Below are 27,839 nucleotides of genomic sequence, written 5' to 3'. Positions count from 1 at the left end.
TAAGCTGAAAAAAGATAAGTTTAGATTAAATGTTAGGAAGAAATTCTTTACTCAGAGGGTGGTGAGGCACTGGCACAGGCTGCCCAGGGAAGCTTTGGATGCCCCATCCCTGGAGGTGTTCAAGGCCAGGCTGGATGGGGCTTTGGGCAACCTGGTCTGGTGGGAGGTGTCCCTGCCCATGGCAGGGGGGTGGAAATGGATGGTCTTTAAGGTCCCTTCCAACCCAAACAATTCTGTGATTCTATGGTTTTCAGTGGGCGTCAAGCCTGCCTGTGCTCTTAGGTCGTACCTGCACAACAGATTTCTGGGGCAGCTTAGGGGTGCATGGTCCATATCCTGCATTCTGCATGGTCCTGGGTTGGCTTCAGGTTGCCAAGCCATTTTCATGGACTCTTTAGCCTGGTTAAGGGAGAAATTCCTTTCCCATTAACCAGGACAGGCACTGGTGAGAAAACCATCAATAACTACATTTTAAGGGAAAATTAGAAACCAGTTAATGATTATTTGTTTATTTATTTATTAACTTACATCTTTTGCTTCAGCTGTGCTTTACAGGGAAAATTTATAGAGATGTTAGGTGTCTGCAGTGAGTTTCCACAGAAAGTAGGTGCCTGAATCTGAGAACACTCCCTTGGAAAGCTGTTCCTGGGCTCTGTAACCAAACCAAGGAATTTTCAGCAGGTCAGGCTGAAAATGCTTCCCAGATAGGGCACTAAAGGAAAGGTGAAAGCAATGGTACTACGTTCTTCTGAAACACAGCCAAAGCAGCAGCCACACTGGGCTCTGAGAAAGAGCCCTCATTTGCGATGTGGGAAACCAGTGCTCAAGTACTTTTTTTGTTTTTTTTCGTGCATCTCCAAACCCACATCAGTTACATTCTTACAGCTTGAAATAACTCAATTCTCTGTGTGAAATATTTAGCACAAGATCTGTCAGTCTGAAGACAGAGAGCAAACAAAAGCCCAACCCTGTATCGTACTTATTTGGATACCTTTTTTTTTTTTTTTTTGGTGGGAAATATATTCTTATTTTGGCTCAAAGTAATTTTTTATTTTTTGATTGTTTGTTTGTTTGTTTTCGTTTAATATATTGAACACCAAATGCACTGTTGCATTCTGGTCTGGAATATTCGTTTTTGGGAGAATCCTTAGATACTGGACTACTGAAGAGATCATGTACTTAGCCCTAGAAGTTTCAGCTTTCTCATAACAGCCAGTCCACTGTAAGAGGCAAGATACTGGTGCACATGTTTATGCATGCTTTTGAACTTCATGAGATGTTTTGTGTATATTTGTTTTCAGTGTATTATAAAGGGAGGGAAGAACTGTAATGCTCAAACAGTCACAGAATCAGAGTCATCTAGGTTGGAAGAGACCTTCAAGATCACTGAGTCCAACCTTGCACCACACCAACAGTTCTTGGGGCTAAAGACTAATATCATCTCCCGAAAAACGTAAGAGGAAGGGAGGTGGAGGGTGATGTTAACATCCCCACTATTCAAATTGCCTTGGATATATTCTGAGAAGGCTATGTTATGATTTAAACAGCTGCCAGGTGTGTGCCAACATCTACTGTTCACATGGGGCTGCAAGTCAGACAGCAGTTAAAATTATGAAGGTGGCTTTGTCCTGTTCCTAAAGGTGTGGATTCAAGCTACCAATGACTTGATTCCCTCAGTGGAGCCATTTAATTCCCAGCTTGTTTGGACAGAGCATTGCTGCTACATTTTCTCTAGCATGTGCAAACCTTTCAAAACATAGCACATACTCTCTAGTGCATCATATTATATATGAGCAGTTAGGTATATATATGTATGCACATAGAGTATCTTCCAAACAAAGCTGATGTGTTCTTTACCAAACATTGCACCTTCTGGGCTGCAGTGATCCTTCATGATTTTAGTATTAATAATTCAGATTGAAATAATTCATTCTTATACTCAGAACTAGATAAATAAAATGATGTTCACTTATGGGTTGCCTTAAGTGCTTTGTGATGGTTTCACTGCAGATAATTTATGCTAATGATAATCTAGAGATTATTTATTTATTTTTAATGCAGTGCAGTACATTTTCCTACAGGATATGGAGTCTCTTGCAGTGAGAGACATATTTGGTGCTTGTGGCCAGCTGGAGACAATCTGAGAAACAAATCCATCTCTGACTCCATTTAGAAATGCAAGTGATTATCTGGAGAATTTTAATGGCTTTTATAATTTACTTAAATTTAGATATGGAAAGTACCTATTAAATATTTTCACTTAGGAAATTGAGTTAGCTTTTACAGGGACAGACAAGTACCTACAAAAAAAATGGAAGAGGTTTATTTTAATGTACAGTTGTCCAGACTACCTCATTGTGGGTACAATGAAAGATGTTAGAATCATTATATTTTGCACAAGAAAGACTAAAACATGCTTATAATTGTCCTTATTTTTGTTGTTGATTTGTCTTATAATTTTAAGCTACCATTTTTTTCTTAAATAATCTTCCTTATCCTAAATGAGTCATATTTGCTGCTTTCTATGTGTCTGGAGATATACATATATGTAATTTTACTCTAGCACAGAATCTATTAATGAATTAGAATCTAATAACTGCATGGCATTCAGATGAGTCCACAACCTTTTACTTGCTCTCCTGAGAGAACTCAGTGGGAATGTATGTGGAGAAAAGTGGTATAAGGAAAGACAAGTATCAGATTCATTTTTAAATGCCTAGTAATCATAGCCTAAATTTGTACCAAATATGAACTAATTAAAATACCAAAATTGACATAGGTGAAAATAGAAAAAGTAAGGTGAACCTTCCTGGATATTTGTAACAGGGATGTTTACAAGTAGGGATAATAGCGGGCTAAGAATAATGTAAAATCTGCTAGAAACATTGATAATGAAAGTGCCATTTGCCAAAGTTGGCAGCTGTAGAGGGTACCCAGTTTATTCCTTTGGGAATCTGGGTGCCCTAGATCCATCCCACCAGCTTTGCACCCCCAGTACCATGATGACAGTAGTCCTTGTAACCCATGCTCTTCCTGCCTAGGCAAACGTTAACTCACCAGACTACAGCTGTCACAGCTAATAGAAGACTATTGCTCCTTGAAGTTGAAAATGATCACATTTTAATTACCTTATACATCAGCATGGTGTAATTGTGATTTTGTTCTTCAAAGAGGGAGCATTTGTTAACTCTCCAAACACCAAAATCTGGTACAAACAACAAAATTAATTTGTTGTCTCTAAAAAAAAAAAAAAATAAGACCTGCAAAATCTTGATGCTGCCTGGTTTTACTTTCCGTAGATATTTACTGTGCACTTAATTACAGCCCATTTTTTATGGATGGAGCAGTTGTTTATGTTGTGTACAAGGGCAGATCTGCTGCCAGTCAAATTCCCAAAGGGCTCGATACACGTAGAGAATAGGAGGAGCATCAGGAGCATTACAGATTGCAGCGAGCACATCTCATGTAAAAGTCAGAAGAGCAGAAAAGAGAGAACTTTAGAGGAGGGAACGAGAAAATGCGGTAACTGGGAGAAGAACATGCTGCTTGAGGAAGAAAAGCTATAAGCTGACAATCACATATTCAAGCATTACACAAGCAACATGTCACGGCCACCAGGAAGAAAGCAGGACAGCCAGAAAATAGTAAGATATTTTTGTGATGTGCAACTGAAATTGTGCATGGAGTAAAAATAAGCTATTATTGTATTGATGTGTTTTGTGCAGATGTGTTTCTGAATAGCTTGAAAGTACAGAAAGGATGGGGATGAGTCTGCCAGTATTAGAACAGAGGTTCTGGCAGCATTTATACCTACAGTGGGATGCTCTGGTGGACTGCCAACAAGCTGCCAGCTATTAATATGTGGCATTAAAAAATAAAAATAAAAATAAAAAAGGCAAACCCATAGGACTTGGAGTCTGATTTTGAGCAGTAATGCTAGTATTTGCTTTAGAAACATTCATATATCTCCAGCTGCCTGGAGACATGACATGAAATTATTTTCAGACAGTCCTTCAGTATGAATCCTGAAGCCAAAACTCTGTTCTTATTTTGGATAAAAGAAGCAATGCCAGCCTCGTCTCTGGCACATGAGCAGTTACAGGAAGAGTTGGTTCATCTGGGGCTGCAGCATACCTGGCATCTGCTGTGTGCCCCATAAATAACAGACCATGTCTTCTTTTGAGGTTTGTGTTGCATGAGCAGGGATCCTTCTTCATGCTCCTAATGTGACAGTTTTTCATGCACAAGGAGTGCACTGTGATAGGATCTCAACATGTGGCTTTAAGGCTGAAATCTGAATCTTGAGAAGACAATGGTAAAACTGTACCACTTGTCTTTAAATGTTGGCTTTGACCATTGATCATTTAGCACAGATTTACATCAATTAGAAGTTATGTAGACTTCCATTTATTTTTTTTTCCTCTTCACTTCATCTTAATATTGTCCTAAAGCTCAGGCAGTTATTTTAAGCATGCAGAATTTTCCCAGGACGACTTCTTTAGCTGCATGTTCATAAAAAGGAGTATTTTGTGCCATTAAAGATATCAATTATTGTTCTTCTTGTTCTCTGCAAGTGGTATTTAAAATATGAAAAAATCAGATAGGAAAATTCAGTTTGGAGGACACTACTTTTAATCATTTGTTCTGAGACATATGCTTTAACCTTACTACTTAGCATCTTCTCCCAGAAAGTGGATGTTTTGCTCTGTTTTAAATCACCTGCAACATGAAATGAGTCAACTCATCCTGAATGATGCCAGTTCTTTATGCTTCAAAATTCCTTTCAGTGAGAACTAGTCACCACAGTGGCATAGGGCATTAGCCATAGTGTTTCTAAAAGTAAGAACTCTCTCATCAACAAACACAATTTTGTCTCAGCCAATACACTTTGCAAAGGTCTGGATAACAAAATCAGTTTTAATAGCAATAAATAAACGATTAGTTCAAAAGTCAGCAGGATTAGTGAAAACTCCTTTTTAATTAAATGTAGCTCAAGGACTATATACACTCTCTTAACAAAGGTCACAGTACCCTCCACAGTTCTGGTTCCCCCCTGAGATGTCTTCAGTCACCAAGCCCATTCTGCAGTCACATGCTCCTATCCACATTGCTTTTCTCATACGACATTCATATGATGGTTATCTCATTTCTCTTCCCCACTTCTCTTCCCCACTTCAGTTCTCTTCTGCATCCCCATCTTAGTGACAACAACTGTACCATCAGTTGTCATCAACATCCTGTCATCTCCAGAGCCACCAATTTCCTTAGTATGTAATAATTCTTCATATGTGTATACCTCCATGAAGTGTGGTTGAGATTATATGGTGAAGTCAGTAGCTTTTAGGAAAAACCTGATAGAATGACAGTGGGATCATGTAAACCTCACGTCCTTAGGTGATCTGACTCTAAGCTCAGATTCTTGATGTTTCAGGTCAGGAAGCAGCATGAGGGTGAACAAAGATGGACAGAGGTAGCTGTTAGATGGGGCAGTGAGACTGGCAGTTGACAGAAGCAGAGGTAGTTGCCAGGGCTTGCACTAGGGACTGTGAAGTGCTCAGTGATGGAATCAGGAGAAGGGTGGTGCTGTTTGTACCCCACTGGAGGTGGTGAGTACTGGGACCCCCTGCCAGCCATCTTTCTGTTCTTGCCCCCATGAAACCATCGTATTTGCCAAGGGTGAGCTGGTACAGTGAGCTCTCCAGATCAGGATTTCTACACCTTAGATTGCATTCACAATGTGTCCCCACATTGGGAATGACTGATCTAAATGTCTTATGGATTTATTATAATATATTGCATAAAATGAGGTACATTTGCTTTTGCTACAGAAATCACTTAGAAATACTATGTGCTAAAGGAGAGTGTGTAGTGGAAAAAAAATATTCTTATGGAAAACTTCAGTGTTCATGGTCATTACACACTACTAATACTAAGTTTCTTCAGAATTTATTTTAGTTTAAAATTTCTAACTGTCTAGAAATATTTTACCATAAATACAAAAGAGCAATACAGAAATAAGGCCACAGTAGTTTAAAAAAAAAAAAAAGCAACAGTACTGTGTTAGAATAGAAAATGTTTGCATCTAAAAGTATAATCATGACACACCTGTATACATATAACAAACTGAAGAGAGGTTAAGTTGCTAGTAAGGAAAAGAGAACATAAGTAATTGTACAAAAGTGATAGCAAAACCAAAGTGAATGTCTAACTGGGCACTTAACTGCATTTTTTCCTTTATCTTTAGTTCTGAAACTCTAAACAGGCTTAGGAAAGACATGGACACAAAGTTTCTAAGACTGGAGTCTGCTCAGAAACAGAGATCTAAGTGCTTAGAGAGCTGTAGGGTCAAAGAAAGAGTGAGTTTTGATATGAGTTGGGGGCAATGGAGAAGTTCCAGAAGGCTCTAATACAATGTACCTATTTCTGAAAATGGAAAATTTGGTTGGTGACAAAGGTCTCCACTGAAAAAGAAATATAAGAATATAATGTAATTAAAGTTAACTTATCTTAATTTATGGGAAAAAAATACTGTGTCAAATAAATAGCTTCTTTCTCCAACATATTGAAAGAGTGGTCAATAATGCACTTTTATTATTATACTTTGCTTAGGTTTCTCTAAGGCATTTGTCTTGTTACAACACAGACTTTTTGTTGAGAGTAGAACAATACAGAACCTGTACAACATCCACTTACTGCATTAAGAACTTGTTAATGAGAAATTGGCAAATTGTCCAATGCTATTGTAAACAGGAGTTATCACCATGGTGAGTTTATGATAACACTCCATGCTACTTAACATTTTAAACAGTGACATTAAAATGGAAAAAATTAGTAAACTCCAAGCTGTTGATGCAACGGGGGCAGGAAACGGTCTCTCCACCAAGCCATTCTTCCTGTTCTATGTTTTCATTGGCATTTACTATTATTTTTCCACAGACTATAAACAAAAAGCACCTCCAGCCTGCCCACATGCCACAAGCCTGTAGCACTTCCTTGAATTTATTCCTGTCCAAGAATTTAATGAGTGCCAACCTAATCTCTTAGGCCTAAAGGCCAGCTGCTACTCCTGCTAAATACAATCAGTTCTGCAGTGCCATGGAGGTGATCTGGCAGGATCCTGCCCTAGGGGAAGGAGGGAAAGAAGTTTCCCGATATAACAACATAAAACTGGTAGAGAGTGTCCAAAGGAGGGCTACAAATATGGCAAAAGGTAGAGAGGGAAAGACATAGAATCATAGAATCATAGAATCATAGAATATCCTGAGTTGGAAGGGACCCTTAAGGATCATCAAGTCCAACTCTTGACACCGCACAGGTCTACCCAAAAGTTCAGACCATGTGACTAAGTGCACAGTCCAATCTCTTCTTAAATTCAGACAGGCTCGGTGCAGTGACCACTTCCCTGGGGAGCCTGTTCCAGTGTGCAACCACCCTCTCTGTGAAGAACCCCCTCCTGACGTCAAGCCTAAATTTCCCCTGCCTCAGCTTAACCCCGTTCCCGTGGGTCCTGTCACTGGTGTTAATGGAGAAAAGGTCTCCTGCCTCTCGACACCCCCTTACGAGGAATGTGAGGAGCCGCTGGGTTCCTTTGGTTTGCTCAGCCCAGAGCAGAGCAGGCTGAGGGGACGCCTCATGGCAGCCTGCAGCTCCCTCACAAGGGGAGCAGAGGGGCAGGTGCTGAGCTCTGCTCTCTGGGGACAGTGACAGGACCCGAGGGAACGGCATGGAGCTAGGACAGGGGAGGGTCAGGCTGGGGGTCAGGGAAAGGTTCTGCACCCAGAGGGTGGTTGGGTATCGGTACTGGCTCCCCAGGGCAGTGGCCATGGCCCCTGGCCTGCCAGAGTTCAAGAAGTATCTGGATAATGCTCTCAGACATGTGGTCTGGTTTTTAGGTGGTCCTGAGTTGATCCAGGAGTTGGACTTGATGACGCTCTTGTGTCCCTTCCAATTTAGGGTACTTTATAATTCAATGATTACTTGTAATGACTGGTAAAGAAGGGGAAATGTCAATATGACAATGTGACTGATTCTTTTTTGCTTTGCTCATTGTTACTCTTTACACTTGTGCTGAATTATAGATTGTTTTCATTATTCTGAGCTAATATTCTTTAATCTTTTTTTGTTTGTTTGTTTGTTTGTTTTTTTGCAGTGGGGGACAACTGATGATCTGAATCAAATCAATCATACCTTTGTGAAAGAATTGGAATTTCACTGTATATACTGTTCCTATTATAGAGGGGCTAATAGTTAATTGCATCATTTATTCTTCCTGCAGTTAAATGCCTATCATTAATTTTGGGTGGCATTTTACAGCATTTATCAATTCAGCATTCATATGTACTGTTGCAGGGCACAGGAATGTATCTGATGAAAGTAGCTGTATCCCAACAAATGGCATTTCTGACTACCAAAAATCCCTGTGCAGAAACTAAAGTGATGATTAAATCAGGCTCTGTCACACTTAATCGTGGATTTCAGTGATTACGTGTCAATGGACAGAAGCTTCTTTATTAATGTAAATGGTATTTTTTTTCACTTTTAATACAGTAGCAACTCAACACCATGAAAACATTTAATTATAATTTATTTCATTTTTGATTTCCATCTTTTTCTGGCAGAGCAGAGAACTTTTTGTGCTCACGTATGGGGCTTTGGTAGCCCAGCTGTGTAAGGATTATGAAAAAGATGAAGATGTCAACACCTGTTTAGATAGAATGTAAGTACTACATTAAATATACAGCTTCATTGATAATGCTATTTGTCTACCTGTATATTACCTATATACACTACCTGTATATTACCTATATGTGTATTTGTCTCTTAAATTTATGACTTCCAGCACTGTCAAGGATTACGGAGATAAGGGGGTAAGGCTTGATATTCTGTAAGCAGAAATAACATTAATTTGTGAATTATGATGAGCAATTAACCTTTGAATTCTCAGAAGAAAGGTGTCAGGATTGTTTTGATTGTTTACCCGTATTCCTTGTTAATACTTTGTTGAGCTAGTTAATAAGATAGACATAAATTTTCATGTACTTATTTCCAACTTCCTTGTAAACTCTCCTCTTCTGTCTTTCATATCTATGTTATTTCAATCTTCTCAAGCTTTTTACTTCTCACAGGTGTTTCCCAGGTATAACATGCATTTGTGTGCCTACTGTCCACGTGGCCTTCCCAGGGCTTCCCCTCATCTAGCAGGACTATGGTTTGTGACTTGGATGCCAAGAAGTAATCACACTACCAGGGTCCTTCTGTAGTCGACAATCTTCCTTAAGGGTGCAGTTCAGGTGTTTCACTTGGGCACTTTCAATTGGCCTCTGCCCATGGATCTGTTTTCCTCAACTAAGGGCCAGCAGGCCTCTCATCTTTAAAAAGACCATACAGCAGTGAGTGACAGCACAAATGGTCAATGAGAAACTTTTTGTTTTGTTTTGTGTTTTCTTTTTTTTTTTTTTTTTATATACAGATAACCACTTTGGAAAATGAAGATCCTATGTAGGAACATGCCATCTTTACTAAGATTCCTAGTCACTATCACAGGTGAAATAGTATCACAGAAAATTAGTAAGAAAGAAATTTTGAACTGGTTAACAAGAAGGTATAATAAGATGCTACTCAGAAGAGGAGAGCTCAGACATGCCAAGGATTTACAACAATCAAGCTAGACAGAATACCTAAACACTTTACTCTTAATCTGAAAACTTGCAAATGAGTTATAGTCCAATAGCTATTGATGGAAGCAAGTAAAAATCATTGATTTGAAAGATAAAGTAATTTATTCACAACTAAAAAAGGGCAATATCCCTCCAATTTTTATTTGATATTAATACCTCATTCAGCTCTGATGAAAATAATGAAAAAAAAAAAAAAAAGAACAATAAAAATAGACTTGTATCTGATGCTATGGTATCAATTAGGAAAGGGTAGTTTTGGAATATGTGCAGACATATTTTGCTCTTTGTGGTTTTGTTATTATAGCTGTTTCTATAAGATCTTTTTGTTTTTCTCAATAAGAAAAAGACTCGATAAAATATTGATAGTTTTCATTGAAACAATATGATCAGCTTTACTTCTGTGATGATAAAAGGAGCCCATCTTGAGGAAGAAACAGATTAGCAGATATTCTATTCTGATCTCTCTAGATAGGTATATACATAGATAATCTGTTGTGAGATGGGTGTTTTTCACCATATAGTTGCCAAGTATCAGCTTGCCGATTTATTATTGTTTTGACTTTGCAAATCTAAGGCATAAAAATTGAAAAGGATCTTGTGCATCACTAATGCATACCTTGCTAACTGCTGATGACATTTACCAACATTATTGATATTGATACTTAGGCAATAAATAAATATTTCATCATTTTCTGATGCATGAGATTCTACAGCTTCAAACCTCATGCTGCCAAGAACACTTTCTGTCTTGTCATCACATTGAACATCAGATCACTTTTTGGCTTTTTGTCAAAGACATGGTAAAAAATCACTAAGAAACTCCATTGACTGCAGCCTTCCTTGCAGAAGGTTTAAGGCCTCTGACAAACAGGCAGAAACTAAGAATATCCATGCATATGGACATGAAAAATTCCCTTAAAACATTTCAGAGTTGGTTCACATTCTTTCATAAGGTTTCTGTCCATCTCATAAACTTTCCTTTTTATTTCAAATTTTCCTTTTTATTTCAAAAAAAAAAAATAAAAATAATGCTCGGAGCAATACAGGCATAGTTATTGTGCATACTGTGTTGTTACTGACCCTTTTATTTACATGAAAGCTAGAAATAAGTACTTGTTTGATGAAAATTTTCATTAACTTTCATTCTTTTTTACTTCATTTCTCTGAATTTGTAGTATTTTAAATACAAATAAAGGTGGTGGTACATTGACAACTTCTGGATTTGTTCTGCAGCTGTTAGATGGAGGGAGATAACATATTAGAGAAAAGGTAAAGAGGGAATTGTGGAGGAAAAGCAAAGAAGGAGGTGAAAGGATAAGAGGATAAAGTGAAGGAGATAAGGTGTGTATCCTTTTCTTGTGAATTTGCCTGACTCCAGAACTCTGCAGTGAGGGTGCCCAGAAGTCCATGTCAAACCAGAGATGAGTGCTGTGATTTCCTTGGTGTGAGATGAATTCTGGGGATCACATAGGAAAGGAGAAAATCCTGTCCTGTGTAGTCCTATCCTATTTTCAGTGACAAAACAGTATTAATCAGCCTTCATTTGTGTACTATTTATATGGCTTTATATATTACAGTCATATATCTGCTATCTCATATTTGTTTATATATGTAAATATAAATATATGCATGTGTATATAGTCATAATTCTTATGATGTTTGCTGGGAATATCATGCTTAAAGGAGTATGGTTCTTTATATGACTACATGAACTACATCCTACTGTGCTGCAAAACGTGGTAGAAATAAGAATCTAGACCACAAAAATCTGATGTCCTCAAAACCATTCCTTCAGAAACATGCACATGGTTTGCTGAGAAAGCACAAGAGAAAGATTTGGGAGATAGTAGGTGTGAAAAAATTACTTTTTTGAATGTTAATGTTCTTTGTTTTCCCCCTAGGGGATATGCCATTGGCATAAGGCTGATCGACGATTTTTTAGCTCGTTCATCTGTGAAACGGTGTCGCAGTTATTCTGAAACCGCAGACATGATTGCACAGGTAAATAAGATTTACATTCTGTAGAACTTTGTCACCTTCAATGGTCTTAGCTTTTCCCTCCTCCTCCATCAATTTGTTCCAGAACAGTTATCTGCATTTCTTGCTATATCATGGTTGTCTTAACAACAACAACAAAAAAGCTGTTCTCCACAACCAAACCCATGCTTCCTTGGGTGAAATATAGCCTTTTCCTTATTTACATTCTCACATCAATCAGTAGCTCATACAGGTTCTCCTTGAGAGGAAATACCAGTTCCTAAAACACCAAAACATAGCATAAAAATTTGATGCTTAATGAGATGAGAATCTTGCAGTTGGTTTTGATAAACCCACAATGGCAAGTTTAAAATAAAGAATCATCAGAAACACAGAACTGCTTCACATGGGTAATAGTTTTGTATCTGAGTTGAGGACACACACAACAAAGTGAGAGCTGTGAAAGGGTGCTGACTCTTGATCTAAACTTAAAGTCATTTAACTTCAAATTAAAGTCATAACTTCAAATTATTCATTAAATAACTTCAAATTATTATTACACCCCCCCCCCTTTGTTTTATTATTGTCTAGGAACGTAAATGGCTTAAGTATCTCATATAGATTCTTAAAATTCGATATTATTCCTGCCATCTGAACTCTCTTCAGCATTTCCTTATTATCTCAGACATTTTTTAACCTTGGAATGGTAATACTAGGAAGAAGCTGCAGGATTTTCTGCAAAAGCAAGACTCAGCAATGGAAGAGAAGTAACTTAAGAAAGGAAAATGAGAAACATTTCTCTCACTCTTCACCAATCTAACAATAAACCAAAAGAAAAAATAATAATTGTGGGTACTTCCTCCCTTTTTGATGGAAAAATTCCTTTTGAGTAGTCTTTCGCAATACTGCCAGCAAATAAAGATCTAGGAGAAAATTTAGTAGCAATAATGAAGTTCTAAAGACATAGCTTTGACCCCAGGGGCAACCCTATGGAAAACTTGAAGAGAAATCCATAGGATGTCTAGCCCTTCTAGACAGCAGAGACACTGTAAAGGAGGTGGTAGTTTGTGGATATGAAGTTGGCTCAGACTGATACCCACTCAGATCATTGTGAATGATTCATTTTGTCCTTTATGATTTTCATCTATGAAATGTTGTCAGTGAAGATATGCCTGAGCTTTCCCAATGGTAAAAATTAACCACACTTTATAACAAAGAACTCTTTGCTAGATGGTCATTTGCTTTAAGTGGAGAGATTAAGGAATCAGTTAATATACCAGAGGTTTGTTTAGAGGGGATTGTTTTGGAAGACAAAAGTATGTCTGGCGTACTTTTTGAGAATTACTTAAGAATTACCAGCAGCATCAGCTAAATATGATGTTGACTACAGAGCTGGGAAACACCAGGCTATTTGTACAGTCTATACAGTATAAACACCAGCCTGTCAATACTAAGGCAGCAATGTATGCTAGTAGCACAGGCGTATCTTATGTCTAAGCGATTCTGGCTGGTACCAGGTGTGATCCTGCTCACATTCGTCACACCGTGTCAGAAATACTTAAGTTACATCTAACTGAAGTGGTGGGACAGAAGTAGTATTATCATTCCAAAATACTTGTCTATGATGGCTGTCATAGAAATAAAGGGCCTCTCTGCATTTCCTGTTGCAAGTATAGCTATAAAGTAATTCACTGCACATGCACACATGTAAAAGACACACACCATAATCTGCCAAAGTTTCAAGCAGAAACCAGTTACATTACAAAAAGCTAGTCATATTCAGCTAGCTCATAAAAGAGTAGAAACTACATTTTGTGCTGAAGCAAAGCGTGCTTTGGAGTCTCAAATCAGAATAATGTATAACAAAACCTGTCCTTAGCAGGAGCTGATGCAAGGTAGAGGATCCACTGGTGGTAGTGAGGTCAGCTGAATGAAAAACATAAGGGAAGCAGCATTTCAATCACTGTGTTAAAACGTGCTGTCTCATTAGAAGAATGATGCCAGGCTGCAAAAACACCTTACTGTTCTATTTCATGTTCTTCTTCAGATGGCGTATGTTCTTTGTTTTCTCTGCATTTTCATATATATGCCAGATTTCTGGTTTGCTGAGTCTTGAATTTCCTCATGGTTTCCTTATATACAGTTGCTGTAGTATAGCTGAACCATCATTGTCCAGTACAGGAAATCCAACAACAAAATACAGTGAGAAGTTAACCATCCAAATAAGAAAAAAGATACCATTTCCCTTTTGCTACAGGCTGGACATCAAAGTACACTTACTGAGAGAAATCATATTACTCAGAAAGATTGGAAAAGACTTTAAAGCAGAAAGTCTCTTGAAAATTCTGTTTTCAGCAAACTAAAAGAGGAGTTCTGTGGAAGTATATTCTTTCTGAGACAAAATATGATGTGGAAAATGTTTTCATGTGCCTTTGCCAAGCATTTGTGAAGCAGTCTTCAAGAGCAGTTGTCTGATGCATATGCTTATGAAATATATGCAAAATGACCCAGGGAGTAACTGCAAATACACTGTTGAAGTTGCTGGTTCAAAATTACACAACTTTTTACATGACCTCTTTAACTCTTCAGTAGCAGTGTTCTCAACAAGGAGAAAAAAAAAAATAAAAAGTTTAAATACTTCATTGCACTAACTCTTAAACAGAAATCTGTTTGAAAATGACTGTGTAGAGTAAGACTGGTTAAAAGGTTAAAACAATTAAGATAGTTAAGCAGCTAAAGTAGTTAAAGCCAACCATCTTGTATGCATAGCTGTTATCCTGCAGTCCTTTGGAAAAAGACGAAGTGCAAAGACGAAGTCTGCAAGGTCATGCTGTGGGTGTTTGGTGGAGAATATTTCAGTGTAAATGGAAAGAGATGAAGCAAAGGAAAAAGCAGGAGTATAAAGCCAGCTTGCTATACTGAGAAATAAATAGTGGAGGAAAGCTGTACATAAGGCAGTCATTTTCTGTGATCCAGTGACTCAGACTGCAGAGCCTGGGGTTTACTGCTAGTTTACATGGGACTGAAGGAGGGCCAACATAGTTTGGTGATGAGCCAGAGCCCTTCTACACTGAGTTCCCATGGTGTCCCCTGACTCTGCGTGTTCATGCTGTGATTTTGCGTGGTTACAGTAGGGACAGAATGAAAAAAGACAAAACAGGCCAGGTAAAACAGGCTTTCTGCTAACTGGGAAAGTGGTATAAGAGAATGGAAACCATCTGAGAACAAAGCTCAGCTGAAGAAATATCATCCAACACTGAATTCAGAGTTTGGGTCAGGGTATAAGTGAGAACTACTTTTCATACAATCAGAAAATCGTATGAAACAAGGGTGATAATTTTACACTATAGACCTGAAAAAATCAAAGTTTTACTTCAGTCCCTCCTCAAAAGATTCCAAGCATCACTGATCTGATTAAAAAAAAAAAAAAAAAAGATGCAAAAAATTAACCAAAGAACTCAACATTTATATTTAATCTTAGATCTTCTAGTATCCTAGACCTAGAAGCTTTCATAGCACAATGCCATCATGCCCCAGGAGGGGTTTGTGTGTGATACAGATGGCAGCAGCCGGACAATACCCATGAAAGTCTGACAGAAGCTGACAGAGTTCACAAAGCTGGTAAATGTTGTTTTACAGATCTCACCAGTGAGCGGGAAATGCAGATTGCTGTGCTAAGTGGCAAGCAGTAAACTGAGACATGAAATGCTGCACTGTAAAGAGTAAAGGATAGTTTGTGAGTACATGGGATCAAGAATACATGACAAGGCCTTTGAAGTATTTTATTCTTCCCAAACACTGACTGGAAAAGTACTAAGAATTAAAAGTATGCCAGCAAAACAGTTATTTTGGCTGCCCTCCCCCATCTAAGTAGATGAAGTAATCTCCTTGATTAATCTTCTTGTTATATCATCTGATTTTATAGTTTTATTTTTTTTTAACAGTGTCAGTTACTTTGCACCATTACTTGTATATACAACATTCTGTAGAGTTGTATATACTACTGGGAACTCTTCACTACAGGGACTGATAAGTTAGTGGATTCCCAACTGTTTCAGTAGTTGTAGAATGCATCTGATCATCGTCAAAATGTCACCGAATTTTAGTCTTGCTGCTGGAGAAACAAAGGCTGCTGGATGAGAATCTGAAAAAGGGCAATCTCATGTTTTTATTTGTTTAGTGCAGAGATTTCTTGTTTGACATTAAGCAACACATAATCTCATAAAACAGCAAGTCACATTTTCAAAAGAAAGACAGCTGTGCTTTTTTGCTTTTTATGGGTTCATTTTAATGGCTGGCTATGTGTCTAAACAGATATTCTTTTTTTATTCCATTTCATAAAAATAGCAATGAGGCAAATTTATGGATGCAAGTTTCAAAATGGTTCATTCATTTTAATTCCCTTTTTTGGAGTCCTGAAGAAAGATCGCAAGGTCTTTGTTTTACCCTCAGAGAAGTTGTACATGGTACAACTTTAAAGGAATTTCTCTCCAGTCATAAGCTGGTTTCCAAAAAACAATTTCATTTCTTATCTATTCAATGAATAATTTATGTATGTACTTAAATTACTTACGAGAGTGAGACCTTTTAACAATTTGCACTTTATAGCTTTTTAATGTTGTCTTAATTTGGTGCACTATTGCACTGCAAGCTGGCTACTGGTTTTGCATAGTTTCCTTGCAAGTTCTCTTTAACACCGGAAATTTTAACAATAGGATTTTGAAAGATTCGTCATAACATAATGCAAAACACAGATGAAATTAAATCAAAAGCACATGAGGGCCTAGCACATTTAACCAGTTACTGTCTTGTAAGAAAGACCTGGAGTTTGACAGAGGGGCAGATGTGTACAAGGAGTGTTAAAAGTACTTAGTTGAGAAAACTGGTTTCTCACTGAGGGGAAGAAATAAGTAAACTGAGGTAAAGAACACAGAGTAGAATTGAACAGACATTACCTGTTTATTTGTTCATTCATATTTGATTGGCATCAGAGTTAATGCAAAATCTATTTCCTAAGAGAAAATGTTTATTCCTTTTTTTTCTTTTTTCTTTTTTCTTTTTTCTTTTTTTTTTTTTGATCACTTTGTTTTGGATCGTGTTGAAAATGAGCTGCTGTGGTAGCTACTGAACTTTAATTCATGGACAATGCTGATACAAAACAGCTTTTATAATAGCTGCTTGAGGGACAGAGTTAAATCTGCCAAAATCAGATTCTAGCTGAAAAAAATAGGGTCAAGCTGGGTTTTATTTCTGTCTGTTTTGATAGAAGTATTCCAGGAACCGCATGGCAATTGCATTAAATCACAGACGTTTTGGAAAGACAACACAGTTAGAATAACAGAGCCCTGGGAACAAGCATCAGCAAGGGCTGAGGCGCCTGTCAGGCACATACTGCAGCACTCAGCACTCAGCAGCTGCTCTTCAAGGTAAAGACCAGGCTGTGAGGCACAAGGAAAAGGGAGTACAGGAGAAACAGCTCCCTGTAGCTGGCTGGGCAGAAATGCTAGCTCTGTTTCATGCCATGGGGCCGCTGAGTGCAGCCTGTCCCCCAGCAGCCCAGTCTGGAGGACTGGTAGCCACAATCAGCACCTCCTGGTGCTCTCACCAGTCATCTGGTAAGGGGGAGGAGAAGACAGTAGATCCCAGTTGTGTCATTCCATGAGAAATAAGAAGGCCAGGCTGGGAAGCACTCGCACTTCATATGTTTCTGACTGCTCAGATGCAGAGCTTTGAGCACTCTCCTGAAGAAGAAAAGGTTGCCAACGCCAGAGGTGGGACCCCTCAGTCCTCCTACCTTGTCTTGTTCTGCCACATACACTTTTACCTTTGTGTCCCAGCTGTTATAGGACAGTGAAGTCCTCATCCTTACATCAGCCCATTTGTTTCACATACCTATTGATGATCTCCTTAACCTACTTAGTGTCCTCCCTTTTGCATTCCAAGTTGCTTTGGTTTTCTGTGGTACCAGTGAGAAGGGAGGTGTAGAGATAAGGCAAAGGAAGTAAAGTAGTAGCCCTGGATTTTCTTTCAGGAGGTGTGGGGTAGAAACCTGCATGGACTGGAGGGTATTTAGTCTTCCCTTATAAACTGCATGTGATAAACATTCTCATCTTCTGCATCAAAGCTTAATACAATGTATCCGAATGGCTGAGCCTCTGGGGTCAGCCTGAAGGCTCCGTGTTTTGGCTTATTTGTCACAGAACACAACTATTGCTCTTGGAGCTTGGGCAGAACCCAGAGCTTCCTCCTTCATTGCCTGGCTACTTACCATTGCCATTCTCTGTATAAACGTGTGCTGGAAACCAGAAAAAAGCACTCCTGTTCCTGCCTGGGAGTTGTGTAGTTGTAGAGATGCACGTGTAAATGGATGAAGCAGTGTGGAGATGGCAGTACCATATACCCAGCACTGCAAGTAGTAGCTCCCTCTGGGAAGCCACCGAAAAACACTTTTAGTAGGGATTTAATTTGGGAATTGTACTTTATTATTTTAATAAACATTCTGGCAAGTAGAAAACTGATTATATGAATGTCAGAAAAAATAGGTAAAGACAGCAAATCAAAGGGAATGTGAAATTGTTACACAGACAAAGATTAGGTTGTAATCATTTTTCTGGTTGAGATCAGAAGATCCATGATATGGGCTTTTACGAAGAACATCCTTCCAGTCAGTTGTAATCACACAGCCCATTGTGTTCAGAGCTTCCCACATACTCTGGCCATTTGCTACCATGAACTTAGAAAAGCGAAATGCCGCAGTTCTGTGACCACCTGCAGGTCTGACTTACTGGTGTCAGACATGCCTGCTGTTGGAACTTTTATGCTGGCAATGTTGCCTCTCTGCTTTCAGTTGCAACAGGTACATTTAGGCATACAACATGGTCCAAGTCTGCTGTGAAGTGGGGCAGCCAAGATAAAAAGCAATATAACATTTGCTCAGAGACCTCAAAATCTTCTAAAAGCACAGAAAAAATAGATAAATCTAAGCAGATAGTGGAAACAGCTCTTGGATTTTGTATTTTTAAAACGTAATGGTCTGTAAATGCAGATAGTTGTGACATTGTTAGTTAGTCTTTTTTTTTCTTTCTTTCTTTCTTTTTTTTTTTTTTTTTTCTTTTTGAAAAGAGCCAGGCAAAGTATACCGGTTTGTTGATAAGAGTCTGATTCAACCTGTGCAAAGATATGATTCTTTGCAGGCTCAGGGAGATTGGCAGAAAAATGCTGCATAAAAGCCTACCCAGTAACCCCGGGGAAAGAAGCTTGGCAGAAACTTTGTGCCTCTTTTACACAGCGTTTGCAGAGGCTCAGACAACCCGTGCAAGAGCCACGTAATGAACTCCACGTGCGTGAGCTGAAGCAGAGGGCTCAGGGGTGAGAGGCCTTTATCAGAAGTAGGGGCTGTGCTGCCACCCCACCTGCCTGGCCTGCTAGCCCCTCTTCTCCAGACACATTCTACATTCCCTAAGACACTAAAAAAAAAAAATTAAAATCAGCCCTCTGCAAAAATATTTTCTTGTCTTAAAATGTGAAGTTTTCTTCTAGGGCCTCTATTGTATGCTGGCTGCAGACCTCGTAAAAGCAATGCTAGGCAGCTCTGCAGGCTCCAGCCAGCATCTGAAATATGCTCCAGGGAGGAGCTTCGTACCAGTACAATGGGAAGCCTCCCAGGTTCTCCGTGGGAGAAGATAATGGCAAGTAGTCTCTAGAGACAAAATATGCATTTTAATGTGCATTTTAGTTATTGTAACAAAGCTTAAGCAGCTACTCTAGTTCTGTTTGAAAATACTATTATTATTATTATTATTATTATTATTATTATTATTATTATTATTATTATTATTATTATTATTATTATTAACAAAGACATACATGTAGAAAAATGAAACCATTTGGGAATCTCAAGTTATTGGTACCCAACACTTTGACTGCAAGATTTGTCCAAGAAATTACCTGACACCTCATTGTCAAGTGAGGTTTCTCCTGCATGTCTCAGAAAGGCATCTCAGGGACAAGAAGGCCAGGGCTGAACAATGAGGCCATCCATGGCATTTTAGGTGCAACAGGAGATCAAAGACATTGGGATGCATTCAGTGACTGAGTACCTTGGTACCACATAAAAAAATAATTAAAAAAAAAAAATCACTGTGCCTGGAAGTGCATGGAAGCAATACCTTTACTTTCTGTGGACTGTCGGAAAGCCACACATCTATTATTTTATGCACATATTTTGAATAGTATTACCTTATGACAGTCTTTTGATTTACATAGGACAGGTGTGCTATAAGGCCTTTTACATAGGATATTGTTTAAAACCTCCCATAAGTCATTATTCAATCCTCTTGGCTTTTGACCTGGAGCCAGTAACATTAGCAGAGCATGAGCCTGAAGTGCCAGTGAGGACTACAGTCTTTTCACTGTTGTGCAGAAGTAATTAAAAAAGACATAAATATAAAACTGGGAGGGAATGTGATCAAGAAGAAAGAGACCATTATGAAAAAATATAGACGAAATCAGCTGGAAGTATGCTATATTAGCAAGATATAAAAAGGCTGAAAATATATATGCTATCTATGGTATTTCCCTTCTGTCTACAAAGTCTAGTGTTGTCTCTCTTTCCTCATTGATTTCTTTCTGGCCTTCTTCAACTAGCCTGTGAATTGTGCTGTAATGCTGTTGGCTACTGCTGAAAGAATAGAGCTGGGAAGCATCTTCCCATGCCTGAAAAGCTGGCAGGGGAATAACCTCCGGTTTCTTGTTCTCAAAAAAGCACTTCAGGTTTCGCTCGCTCAGCTTGGTGGCATACAGCTGGAAAGTCTGCTCCAGTTGCTCCTTCTCCTTCTCGGCATACACTTTCCAGAACATCAGCTGGAGGTGGCTGACTTTTGACTGGCAGCTGGCACAGCAAGTGGTTAGCAGGGAGAGAAGGGCCATAGTCACTATCACACACCAGCCTAAAATCTGGGGGGGGAAAAAAAAAAAGGAACAGGTGTCAGGTTAAAGTGGCCCAAGTAGAAATGCTGTTTAAATCAAATGTCCAACAGTGACTGCTCTTTGTACAAAGGGCCTGCTGCTCCTCTGGGGGACCTACCCCAGACATCACTTTCCAGTTTTCATTTGTTGCCTGCCATTAGTCTTAATGGGCCTGCCACACCTGGACCAAAGGAAGGGAGATGAAGTCAGGGCTAAGGCTTCTCCATATTGTCCATTTTGATGTCTCTTTATCAGGAAAGTGAAAGACAGTTGTTCTTTAGGTAGAACACCACAAAAAGTTGGCTTATACTAGAGACTGTCTAGCCACAGAGACAGGCTTTGTCTCAGTTTTTAAATGATCCTATTTATCAGGGAGTGTAGTGATAGGACAAGGAGTAATGGCTTTAAACTAAAAGAGGGAAGATTTAGAAATAAGGAAGAAATTTTTCATTCAGAGGGTGGTGAGACCCTGGCACAGGCTGCCCAGAGAAGCTGTGGATGCCCCATCCCTGGAAGTGTTCAAGGCCAGGCTGGATGTGGCTTTGGGCAACCTGGTCTGGTGGGAGGCGTCCCTGCCCATGGCAGGGGGTTAGAACTGGGTGGTCTTTAAGGACTCTTCCAGGACAACCATTCTGTGATTCTGTAATGAAAGGAACTTGAGTAACAATTGCTGAAGAGACCAGAGCAAATGCAATGGCAGGTTCAGGAACAGAGTATCTCAAATCAGACTTCAACCACAAGACCACCATGCACAAAGAAAATCCAAGAGAAGTCTAACTGATCAGTCAAATAATGTTATGGCTGTATAGTGTAACTGTAAACAGGTTGGACCTGAGAGCAGAAGTAGTGACTTGATAATTTAAATATGATTTGATGAGAATTTATTGAAAAAATCTAATGGTCCAGCATGTAGTATATTGAAATTGCTCACTGAATTCTGTCGCATAGGGGGAAAAGTGCACAAGTTGAATAAGATGTCATGATTACTAGTTGGTATAAGGGTTTCTATCTCCTGAAAGCATTCATAGAACACAGCAAGAATTAGATTTAAGACACAGTTATGAATTGTGAGCAACTATCAACCTTGATCAACCTGTGAGCAAGGGCTGAGAGTAGAAAAATGTGCTAGCAATTGTTTTTGTAGGATGTTCTCCTTTAAGGGGATCAGGGGTATGAATGCAAATTATTCATGCTGACTACTGCTGGTCTAGCCGACAGCTTTACTCACTCCACTGCAATGTGGACATAAAAAAATTAAATGAAATAAAATGATTTTTTTTTTTTTTCAAATGGGGCAAAAATTCCAGTGTGGAGCGGATCTTTTAGGTTTCAGAAACCCATATGAATTAGAACTGATTTGGTAGCGATAATATGCGGAGTGATGTTGGAAAAATAATGGCCAGTAAAAGTCTGTGTTTAGCTGATGGAACTATAGAAAGTTTCCTCAGGGAAATATGTGAAACCAGGAAGCCTAACAAACAATTGTTTTTAGGAACTGTTATGGAAGAATGGTTTCATGTTCTTTCATTCTCTGGTCACTTTGTACTAACTGATGATATCTGTGGGTATTTGAGATATTGCTCTTTTTAGCAGCTTTTCACTCTTTTACAGCTTAGAGAATGAACTTATGTATTCCCATGCTATTCCCACTCTGAGCCTTTGGCCTTTCTATTTCTTTCTTCATTATTTCCGTCTTCACTATTTCCTATACATAAAACCTTAAGTCTTAGAACTATTTGTTGCTTCTTTCTAAATCTCTCAATTAAATTGCCTTGCCTGCACTGCAGTCTTTGTCTGCATTCCAGTCCTATTCGCCTGAGGACTTGAAAATAAAACCAGGTCTTGGGCAGGAAACAGTTCCAGATGGACACAATTGTCTGGCAAAAACTTGCTGGCTCCACAGAATGTTTCTTCTTCCTGCGCTTTGCTGACAATCATCTTTCCATCATTTTCTGTAGCACTTTTTCTTTTTTCTTTTTTTCCTATGTTTTGATGGTTTTTTTTGTCTTAAAATTTATTTACATTACAAGGCAACAAACACAACTGTAACACAAATATAGTAAAATGTTATCATTTTATCTTAGCCTTGCATATCCTGGTTTTATTTTAGTGTTTCTTCCTTCCTTCCTCCAAGAAGAACAAAAACATGCTCTCTTCTGGCATCATAAACTTGAGAAATGCAAATAGAAACAAGTTAAATAAATAATGCATCACAAATCTGATTTCCCAGTATTTTCTCACTGCTACTGATGCAACATTTTTTTACAGTGTCAATAGTAGTACAAAAAAAAAAAAAAAAGAGAAACTGTGGTATGGATATTTAGTTGAACAGACCACTCTGGGTGACATCTGTTAATCTGGCTTCCTAAACAACTGAATAATGTTTTTCTCTTCAGAGCTCTCTTCTTTCAGAAAGATAGCTTTAAGTTACCTGGCCTTACTGATCCTGACTTCAGTGGGACCCCCCAGGAAACAAGTCATGGCTCAAGCTGAACAAAGAGATTGATTATTGTATTTGGCAGGACTGCATCATGCTAAAACTTGGTTTATGTAGAACCAACAGTTTTATTTTTGCACCTTCCACAGCAAGTAGTACAAACTCTATGATTCTCTTTATTTGTTTCTCTTACCTGTGACTGTGCCTGAAGAGTTAGCTTGAGTTCCTCACTCTCTGAAAAGGGCATGGTGCTTTTGCCACAGGCCACCTTGTGCAGCTCCTCAAAACACTTCACAGATTTGTTGCGGCAAATGGCATCTAAGTAGGCAGGATTTCTGAAGCCACTCATGGCACATTCATAAAAAGTCCCATTGAGCAAAGCCACCGAAAGCCACATCACTGGTGCTACCAGAGCATTTAAAGTGATCTGTCCAAAGATGTAGAAGAAATGGCAGATATTCCCTTTGGGGAATATTTTTCTGGGGTTCACCCAGCAACCTGTGAAGAGCTTCCAGGTCTTGCTGTTCAAGAAATATCCAATGACCAGCAAAACAAAAGCTGGGGAGAAGAGAAATACTAAACCATACCTGAAGTTTTCATTGCTGCAGGGACATCTGAAAGCAACAAGAGAAAATACACGTTCGCTTCCCAGAGTCAGCAGAGCCATAAAACTGTAACCAATAGCAGTTCTCCGGTTTATAAAGAATTTCAGGATTGTTTGGAAACCATCCATGTCCGATGATACTCCCTGAAGAGGTAAAAATCAAAACACTTGTATCTTCAGCTGTTGGAGTCTGTAGCTGTGTATTAGGGGAGGGCTCTTCAAGGGAAGCACAGCCTGCTGCCAGCCTGGCTGCTTCAGTGCTGTCTAGATCCTGTAATGATGTCACTGTCTGTACAAATGCACACACATGGGGACCCCTCCGCGAGCAGGGCAGAGGAAAAGCACACAATGCCCTGTTATCAAATACATTTGCAGTCTCGGCAGTCTTATTCTTTTTTTTTTTTTTTTTTTTTTTTTTTGGCTCTAAATAGAGAGCAGAGTAAATGCACACACTCACCAGTTGCAGGAGTTCCTGAGCTGTGATTATCAAAGTTGCCAGCAATGTAGGGAAGGACCTAATATGGAGCTAATGGTCCCAGGGGAGCGTGACGCCACTGAAAGCACAAGTTATAACAATAAAACTGTTTTGTATGGTGCTGTAAGCAGAGGAACATCAAGAACAGAATAAGCAGCCTTACACTGTACTTCTCTGGAGTAACACATAGCTCCAGATTTCTTTTTCTGGCTCCAGCTGATTGCAGAAGAGACAAATCTAGTTTAGCCTCAAGCCGTTCTGCCCCTTAGACCTATTTACCTTGAGCAAAGCTAATCTGCAGGATGGTGCATCCTATAATTTATTCTCTAGATTCAAAGGGCAGAGTTTCATGTAATCATAGGATGGCTTGGGTTGGAAGGGACCTTAAAGATAATCCAGTTCCAACCCCCCTGCCATAGGCAGGGACACCTCCCACCAGACCAGGTTGGCTAGGGCCTCATCCATCCTGGCCTTGAACACTTACCTCCAGGGATGGGGCATCCACAGCTTCTCTGGGCAACCTGTGCCAGTGCCTCACCACCCTCTGAGTGAAGAATTTCCTCCTAACATCTAATCTCAGTCTCCCCTCTTTTAGTTTAAAACCATCCCCCCTTGTCCTATCATTGTCTGCCTGAACAAAAAGTTGTTCTCCATCTTTTTAATGTCACCTTTAAGTATTGAAAAGCTGCAATGACGTGATCCTGGAGTCTTCTCTTCTCCAGGCTGAATATCCCCAGCTCTCTCAGCTTGTCTTTGTAGGAGAGGTGCTCCTGCCCTCTGATCAACTTCACAGCCCTCCTCTGGACCTGCTCTAACAGCCTCACATCCCACATAGTGCTGGGGGCCCCAGACCTGGATGCAGCACTCCAAGTGGGACCTCACAAGGGCTGAGTAGAGGAGGACAATCCCTTCATTCAACCTGCTGGCCACTCCTGTGTTGATGCAGCCCAGGACGTAGTTGGCCTTCTGGGCTGCAAGCACATGCTGCTGATTCATGTCAAGCTTTTCATCCACCAGAAGCCCCAAGTCCTTCTCTGCAGGGCTGCTCTCCATGAGTTCTTTTCCCAATCTGCACTCATGTCCGGATTGCCCCGACCCAGGTGCAGCACCTTGCAGCTGGTCTTTTTGAACCTCATTAGGTTCACATGGGCCCACTTTTCAAGCTTGTCCAGGTCCCTTAGGACAGCACCCCTTCCTCCTGGTGTGTTGACTATACCACTCAGCTTGGTTTCCTCCTTTTGCAGGTTGCTTTCAAGATGTACCTTGGGGTCACCCCCAGTGTGAGCTGCAGTAGTGCTGCAGGTAATGAATTCTCTTTAATCCTGGACAAAAACCCATTGGTGGACTTTGTGGAGGAGCTGCCAGCAGAACGAGCATCACTTTGCTATTGCAACCTTCTCTGTGGGGTGATTCGAGGTGCCTTGGAAATGGTAAGGAAGTGCTCATCTGTTTTCTCTGATCTTTGCTAATGAGCAGAGACACAGGAAAGCAACACCACTTGCTCAGGTAACTGAAGTAAGCTTAGTAGTGTTCAGCCCCCCTCTCTGATTAAATGTCTATATTGGCATAGGAAGGGCCAGGCTGATCCTGGATGCCAAGAAGCGCACAGCTTAGCTCACTGAGCTCAGTCTCAGCTGCGCTCCTTTGGTGGCTGATGGAGCTGGGGAGTCAGCTAACACAAAGCAGCCAGAGCCAAGGGGTCATGCTGCACTTCTCATTTGATTCTTGATCCTGTATCATTTTCCTGCATAGACGTTACAGTAATAGCCATCCCTGTTTCTTTCCAAATGTATGAAGACAAATAAAGCATATTCGGGTCACAGCAACACAACTGCAGATCAGGTGAAAGAAAGAATCATGTGATGTTAAAACCCAAACATCAGAAGGGTATCAGATGGCATTTCAAATTTAATTTCTCAGAAATTTAAGTTCTCAGAACAAAGCAAAACACTGGAATCATGATTAACACATTATTCAAATTCCAGTGTACATAACCTTCCTTTTTATTAACTTACTTTGGAAAGATATTTTTAAAATTCTAGAAATCTGTTTCTTATGAAGCCTGTGAAAGAGGGTCCCCTTGTGGTGAGAGATAAGAAGATTGTCACACTGGAGGGGAAAAAAAAAAAAAAAAAAAAAAAAGGAGTATTTCTTTGCTTAGCTAATCAAACCTGCTTCTTTCCAGGTTCACTTAGCAGCAGAAGTGACCTTCCTGCAGGACAGGCTGAAGGGCGATGCTGTGACAGAAATAGGAATTACATTTTTAAGGAAGGCTGAAGACAGAAAGCACAGAAGAAATAAATGAAAGAAATATTGGGGGAAACCTTTGCTAAGTGATGTTTTGCACCTTTTGCTTCTGAAGATAACGTAGAGGGTAAAAATGTTTCCTTGAGTCAGCTGCACCACTCAGATGTTGGAAGGGTGAAGAGAGCTGGGAAGCAAACAAAAGGGCAGAGCAGGGGGAAAGCTATCTTACTTATCATGACACAGGTATCGATGCTAAAGATCAAAGAGGCCTTGCCCTTTCTTCTCACATAACCGTGCTCTTGAGCTCACTGGAAGTTTTATCTCAGTATTTAGTGCATGCCTGATACAAAATATTCAATCGGACAGCCTGCTATTTTTAGCTAAACATGACTATCTATTTCCATCTTGTCTGTTGGTGATTAAAAGCATGGCTGATAAGAGATGCTTTATTTCCCTGTCTGATTGGGGTTCAGAATAATAAATCCTTTTGCTGTGACTACCAGATGTGGTTTCTCACTGTGAAGTGTATGCTTAGGTATGTGATGATTTGCCACTCACAGTTCTTTACATGAGGAATCCTTCTGCCTCTGATACCCAACAGACATGCAATTTGTCTGGTGTGGGATGTAGTGTGTTAGGGCTGTTTCCTCTGGGCTGGGGTGCCTTGTGTGTGCATCAGGCAATCATGGCAGTGCTGGTGTTGTTCCAAACTTTAGCTTTTGTGCCATTCCCACACTGGCCAGCTCTACAGGAGCACTGATCCTCTGACCACACTGAAAAAAAGCATAGCATATTAGATATATAACCACCGTGGATCTGTACTTCAGTTAAGGAAACTTCAATAAAAGGTCAGTGATTGCCATACAACCAACTTGCTGGTCAGTGTGTGTGTTCTTACATGACCTTCGTCAACATCTTCCTCTTGGCAATGGACTTCTGTTATCACAACATGACAGAATTAGAGAAACACCATCCTCACAGGCACTTGGGTAACAGGAAAGGTTTAATGCTGTCTGGTGTAATGAAAGAAACCTGGGTATAGGCGAGAGAAAAACCCGGGTCCCAAATCCTCATGCAGTGCCCTACCCACAGAGCCAGCTCACTGCAGAGCTTTAAGAGAACAATTTTACACAGAGTAAAAATTAAGCTTTTCATTACTCACCCTTGGGCTCAGCCCAGTGTGTGGTAATTGCTACAAATAATAAGTTACAGCATGTAACAACATGTTATAATGCACAACAAGTTCTCTAATTGCTTTTTTGTAAAAATTAATCTTAAAGTTAGTGTGGAGTTTGCCTGATTTCACTGCCTGTGCAGGAGCCCTCAGCAGGTTTTTTCTGGTTGTGCCCAAGCTCTTTGTGATGGACACTTGGCAACTCTGTCTGCCCACAGAGGTGCTTTCCAAGGCAATGGCCATTTTTCCTCTCTCTAGCAACATCCTGCCAACGGAATATT

The 27,839-nt window shown here is 39.7% G+C and overlaps 2 protein-coding genes across 2 annotated transcripts; one reads left to right on the top strand and one right to left on the bottom strand.

Annotated features, from left to right (window-relative positions):
• Positions 1-3,593: 3,593 nt before the first annotated feature.
• Positions 3,594-26,442, top strand: TRAPPC3L (trafficking protein particle complex subunit 3L; the record flags this gene model as incomplete). Its single annotated transcript, XM_084283271.1, has 5 exons — positions 3,594-3,644; positions 8,619-8,716; positions 11,579-11,678; positions 25,382-25,567; positions 26,323-26,442. Exons 1-5 carry the CDS (start codon positions 3,603-3,605, stop codon positions 26,440-26,442), a joined length of 546 nt encoding a protein of 181 aa, XP_084139397.1. The 5' UTR covers positions 3,594-3,602.
• On the bottom strand, positions 20,220-23,791 carry CALHM5 (calcium homeostasis modulator family member 5; the record flags this gene model as incomplete). The annotated part of the gene is made up of 2 exons (XM_084283270.1): positions 20,220-20,609; positions 23,252-23,791. The coding sequence occupies 2 exons, from the start codon at positions 23,789-23,791 to the stop codon at positions 20,220-20,222; spliced, it is 930 nt and encodes a 309-aa protein (XP_084139396.1).
• Positions 26,443-27,839: the final 1,397 nt, after the last annotated feature.

Source organism: Netta rufina (assembly GCF_964035555.1).
Source record: "Netta rufina genome assembly, chromosome: 3".
Taxonomy (NCBI): domain Eukaryota; kingdom Metazoa; phylum Chordata; class Aves; order Anseriformes; family Anatidae; genus Netta; species Netta rufina.
This window is presented reverse-complemented; position numbering and strand designations above follow the sequence as displayed.